General features: G+C 44.7%; 1 protein-coding gene across 7 annotated transcripts in view; it reads left to right on the forward strand.

The window, feature by feature from the left end:
• The window catches only part of CEP89 (centrosomal protein 89), a 45,388-nt gene that overhangs the window by 28,576 nt on the left and 10,812 nt on the right, over nt 1-6,000 (forward strand). The window contains exon 18 of one of the 7 annotated variants that reach the window (XM_042027707.1): nt 1,110-1,606. The exons of 5 other annotated variants lie outside the window; for them this stretch is intronic. In XM_042027707.1, coding sequence (XP_041883641.1) covers nt 1,110-1,367 — 258 coding nt within the window. In that variant the 3' untranslated portion in view covers nt 1,368-1,606. Of the gene's footprint in view, nt 1-1,109; nt 1,607-6,000 lie in introns of those variants that run through there. One more of the 7 variants, XM_042027714.1, reaches the window with a different exon arrangement.

Below are 6,000 nucleotides of genomic sequence, written 5' to 3' on the forward strand. Positions count from 1 at the left end.
TTTAGGAGGGGTGGGGCCCTTTTAGACCTGCTGTTTACAAACAGAGAAGGGCTGGTGGGAGATGTGATGGTTGGGGACCGCTGGGGAAGTGACCATGAAATAATAGTTTTCAGTATACAGTGAAACAAGGAGGGGCATTAACAAGACTTCCACACTGGACTTCTGGAGGGCAGACTTCAGCCTATTCAAGAGACTGATTTGGAGAGTTCTTTGGGAAGCAGCCCTTAAAAACAAAGGAGTCCAGCAAGGATGGACATACTTCAAGAAAGAAGTCTTGAAGGCACGGGAACAGACTGTCTCTATGTGCCAAAAGATGAGCTGGCCTGCATGGGCAAGGAGCTTTTCAAGGAACTAAGGGGAAAAAAAAGGGTGTATCACCTTTGGAAAGAGAGGGAGGTAACTCAGGAAATGTTTAAAGATATTGCTAGGTGATGTAGGAAAAAAATTAGAGAGTCAAAATCCCAATTAGAACTTAATCTGGCCACTTCTGTGAAGGATAAAAAAAAATATTTTTGTAAATATATTACTGGCAAAAGGAGGGGCAAGGAAAACCTCCATATTTTATTGGATGTAGGGAGGAAAAGGCAGAGGTACATAACACCTTTTTTCCTCAATTTTCAGCACTAAGACAGGTCGCTCTCAGGACAACTGTCCTCCTGAGTTGGTAGATGGGGACAGGGAGCAGAATAGCCCCCCAGTAATGTAGGAGGAAGCAGTCAGAGATCTGCTGAGCCATTTAGATGCTCACAAGTCTATGGGACCAGATGGATCCATCCTAGGGTGATGAGGGAACTGGCAGATGAGTCTGTGAAGCTGCTCTCCATATATCATCAATCCTGGCTCACCAGGGAGGGCCCAGATGACTGTAAGCTGGCCAATGAATTTGTAAGATGGCCAAAGAATTTGAGGAAACCTGTTCTCAAGGAGGGCTGGAAGGAGGATCTGGGTAACTCCAGGCCTGTCAGCCTGACCTCGGTGCCCAGCAAGATTATGGAACAGATCATCCTGAGTGCCATCACACAGCACCTACAGGATGGCCAGGGGACCAGACCCAACCAGCATGGCTTTAGAAGGGGCAACTAACCAACCTGATCTCCTTTTATGACCAGGTGGCCCACATGGTGGATGCAGAGAAGGCTGAGGATACTGGCTACCTGGACTTCATCAAAGCCTTTGACACCATCTCCCACAGCATGCCCCTGGAAAAGCTGGCAGCCCACAGCTTGGACAGGTGCATTCTTCACTGGGTTAAGAACTGGCAGGATGGCCGGGCCCAGAGAGTGGTGGTGAATGGTGCTGCATCCAGTTGGGAGCCAGTCACTAGTGGTGTCCCCCCAGGGATCAGTGTTGAGGCCAGTCCTGTTTAGTACCTTCCATGATGATCTGGATGAGGGGATTGAGGATTACAGATGACGCCAAGCTGGGTGCAAGTGTCCATCTGCTGGTAGGAGGTAGGAGGGCTCTGCAGAGGGACCTGGACAGGTTGGATAGATGGGCTGAGTACAACAATGTGAGATTTAACAAGTCCAGGTGCCAAGTCCTGCACTTTGGCCACAATAACCCCCTGCAGGCTGGGAACGGAGTGGCTGGACAGTGGCCAGGCAAAAAGAAACCTGGGGGTGCTGGTCGACTGCAGCTGGACATGAGCCAGCAGTGTACCCACGTGGCCAAGAAGGCCAATGGCATCCTGGTCTGTATAAGGAATACTGTGGCCAGCAGGACGAGGACGTCATTCTTCCCCTGTACTCGGCACTGGTGAGGCTGCACCTTGAGCATTGTGTCCAGTTCTGGGCCCCTCAATTTAGGAAGGACATTGAGATGCTCAAAAGTGTCCAGAGGATGGCAACATGGCTGGTGAAGGGTCTGGAACACAAGTCCTGTGAGGAGCAGCTGAGGGAGCTGGGGTTGTTTAGCCTGGGAAAAAGGAGGCTCAGGGGAGACCTTATCACTCTGTACACATCCCTGACAGGAGGTTGTAGTCAGGTGGAGGTTGGTCTCTTCTCCCAGGCAATCAGTGACAGGACAAGAGGACACAGCCTTAAGCTGCACCAGGGGAGGTTTAGGCTGGGCATTAGGAAAAAATTCTTCACAGTAGGAGTGATGGGGCATTGGCACGGGCTGCCCAGGGAGGTAGTGGAGTCACCATCCTTGGAGCTGTTTAAGAGAAGACTGGATGTGGCACTCAGTGCCATGATTTAGTTCATAAGGTGAGTTTAGGTCATCATCTCAAAGGTCTTTTCCAACCTACTTTAGTCTGTGATTCTGTAAACTGAGAGATACTGATTCAGTGCCATGGTCGGCATGATAACCTGAGCCAGTACTTTGGCTGGGGGTCTCTTTGTACTTCCATAATTGTAATTACCAAGCAGATTTATGATCCATGACAAGAATTTGAGGAAGCAAATTTTTCTGGTATTAAAACTACTTCTTTACAGTCAGAATTCCACACTGTTTTCTCTTTTAATATGAGCTTGGACATAATGTTTGTCTCATCAGGGAGTCCTTCAATTTCATGCAAAAGGGACAGATAACACAGGAAAATCTGTGTTTTTTATGAAGTATTTTAGTCAAATGTCTAGTATAAATTCTGTGAAAACAATCCAAGATTTTGGACATAGAACCGTGAGCAGTAAATCTCTGATAACAGAATTTGCACTCCAGTTCATCATTAGACACCTTTTCCTTTCCTTCACTGCAAGTGTTATAATCTTTAAATTATGCACACACAGTTAAAAAAAATAATTTAGATTACAACAAGTTCATTGATTCTGAATCTCTATTTGATAATAATTTTGTTAGTCATGAGGTTTTAGTAAAAACAGAAACAACCTTTGTACTGAAGATACCTACCATCTAGCATCTCCTACTGTAACTGCCCTCATTTTCATGCAAGTTTACTAGTTCAGCCTTAATTTTTTTTCTGCCATTTTGCTACCTATTGCATTTAGAGTACAAAATTGTCATTAGTGAAGAGAAAGCAATAAAGATTTATTCCTAACACTTCCTGATCACTGAGGAGCTGTGTATTTCAGAACTACGTGTACTCATTGCACAGCTTCGTGTCTGTATAACCGGTTGCTGATGCCAGCACAATTGAAGGAGACAATGTTCCTATTACCAGTGTTCCATTTAATACTAGATTATTTTTTGTCAAAGGTCATGTACAGACAATTCTCTTATACCTTTGGACATATAGTTTTGAAGATTCTCCAGTATAACTCCTTTCCCTTTTTATTGCTTTCCCAACTATTTACTGTTCATCTCTGTGCCAATATCAATCTGCAAATAAGGAAGTTTATTTACTCTAGCACATAATACTACATATTAACTTTTTCCAAAAATATTAATATTTTTCCCAAAATATTGATTTTGTTGGCTTTTGAATTTAAAAGTTTCTACAGTTTTCCCACATCTTTTTCACTGAGAATAGAGAAAGTATTTTTCCCCTATTAACACCACAGTACTGTCTGACAAAACTTTCACTAAACCTTCTGAATATATAGGCTGTCACTTTTCAGTTGTCCCAGTCCAGTTGTCCTGGGAAGGCTATAGATACAAGCACTGTCATCATCTACTACTAAGGAGGAATTTCCTTCCCCAAGCCCCATGTATGATTTTTTTACACAGCCCTGAAGATAATTGTCAGTGATCTTAAAATATTTTAGAAGTTTTTAGGTGCCGTGGGAGAAAACTGGCAGTGTTCTGTAGCACACAGTAAAAATTTCATCAGTACTTCCATTACAGGGCTGTTCTGTGAGGATCAGAATTATAACATTTTCTATAGAGAAGTGGGACAGTTTTCTTCAGATGGTACTTTGCTCTCTTTTGAAAGGGACAATACTAATTTTACTGGTAAACGATGGGAGAAAACACAATTGACAGAAAATATCTTTGTTACTTCAACAAATGACCAGATCATTGCATATATCATAGCCAGCAGCCTGTGTTTGTAGAAATAATGTTTTGTTGGCTGTTTATTCAGAGTTCTCCAACTTTCAGCTTGTAATTCAGTACAAAAGGTGTAACAGAACTATGGTGATGAAGAGGATACCTTCCTGAAACAACTTTAGAAGAGTGTAAATTATGTCCTCTTCAGTACCAGCACCTGCATCCATGATCATTCCTCATCTTGCTTACTATGTACATGGGATGCCATGACCTTGGCCATGGCATGCCCCATCCAGCTCTAGAGGAAAATATTATGACTTCGAGCTATGTGTTAATATCCTCATCCTGAAAACTGTCATCTCAACCAGTCCGTTTGCTGCTACTTGCTTCACTTCAGAAAACATTAATAGGTTGTCTTTAACAATTCAAAGGTAATAGCCTGCTGCGAAGGCTCTGTAAGCGCCAGCTACATGTGTCAGTGTGTCCAGAACCAGCCCGACCTGCCCAGGCTGCATTTTACACAGACTTAATTATAATCTGTCCATAGAGGCAAGATCAGAACTATGTATCACTCATATCTAGTTTCAGACTATAATCATATGGCCATAAGAAAAAGGTGCACTTTTGCCCTTTGATTTTGCAGCCAGCAAAGACTCAGCTTCAGTTGGCAAAGGTAGAGCAGGAGTGCAGAGCCAACAGAGGCAGCTGTGGGATATGGAGGAGCCAGAGGCCTGAAGCATCTGAGGCAGAGTGCAGCTTAAAACACAAACCTCAGCTTAGAACACAGACCGCCCGGTAGCTGAATAGTCAGTGACCACCTGATGAAAAACGGGGTTTCACCAATGCTACACTTCACCAGCCCCTTTTCGTGATAAAATTGAGAGAGGAACTGTTCTCTTGTTCTTTGAAATTATTATGGGCATCTGACCTACAGAGGGCATTTCAGGTCCTGCACCCCGAGCTGGACCTGTGTAGCGGGTTCAGTTCGAAACCGGGCAGAAACACCAATTTAGTGTAGTGGTTTGGCTCAAAATATCCACCACTTAATTATTCTCCCTCTATGAGATAAGGATTAGAAGAAAGCAAAGCAGGCATAAACCTTAATCAGTTGCAGTACAAAGAAAGTTTTATTACTAATAGAATTAAAAGTAAAGAGAAATAACAAGAAATTAAAGCAAACCCCCTCCCCCTTTCCAGCACATTCCTCCTTTTACCCAACTCACACAAAGGGTAACATGGGATGTTAGTCAGTGTTGCAGTTCTTGATAAGTCTCTTTCTTATGCTTAAGGGAAAAAGGGTTTTCTTCAGCTGCACGTGGTTCCCAAACTGCCACCAACAGCAGACCCGCCCGGAAAGAAACAATCTGCTGTAGTATAAAGCATCTCTTCCATGAAAAATCTCACAGTTCCTTCACACTGCAAAACATGGGCCATCACATGGGGTTATTAATCTTTTTAAGGATGAGTTACTTTGGCCTGAACACAAAGGCTTTTTTTCGCCACAAGTCTCTAAAAAGCCTCTCAATGCTTCTTTGTAGCCTGGCATAGGCACTCTTCACAATGTCCATAGGCCACACGTGAACTTTTCATCCCCCCATGTACTTCAAATGGATCAAAGAGACAAACAGTTTGTGGTACTACAGTTTCTTACCACGGCATGCAAGAAGGTTTTTTAAGCTCCGCGCGAGAATCGCGGCACCGCCCTCTTTTCTCCCGTCGCCATTTCCAGCTCTGTCCCACAGGACTCACTTTCTCTTTCTCTCTGACTCTGAAGCCGCCGTGTTGAAGAGTGTTCTTGTTCGGGCTTTACGGTGGAGAAAGCCTCGCTCCCTCTGTGCTGCTGGCTGTGTGGTGTCCTCTTCAGTTCAGCACGGAGTGTGCTGGCTGCAGACAGGAGGCTCCGCCGGCTCCCGCTGGCTCCGAACGGAGAGGAGAGGGACCCGCCGGTCCCAGGGAGCCGCGCTGGATGGGTTTAGCTGTGAGCAGTCCATGGCTGGGTTTAGCTGTGAGCAGTCCATGCCTGGGTTTAGCTGTGTGACAGTCCATGGCTGGGTTTAGCTGTGAGCAGTCCATGGCTGGGTTTAGCCGTGTGACAGTCCATGGCTGGGTTTA

The sequence above is a fragment of the Corvus kubaryi genome, unplaced genomic scaffold (assembly GCF_017639235.1).
Source record: "Corvus kubaryi isolate FWS band 111438036 unplaced genomic scaffold, C.kubaryi_AGA036_p1.0 37300, whole genome shotgun sequence".
NCBI classification, from domain to species: Eukaryota; Metazoa; Chordata; class Aves; order Passeriformes; family Corvidae; genus Corvus; species Corvus kubaryi.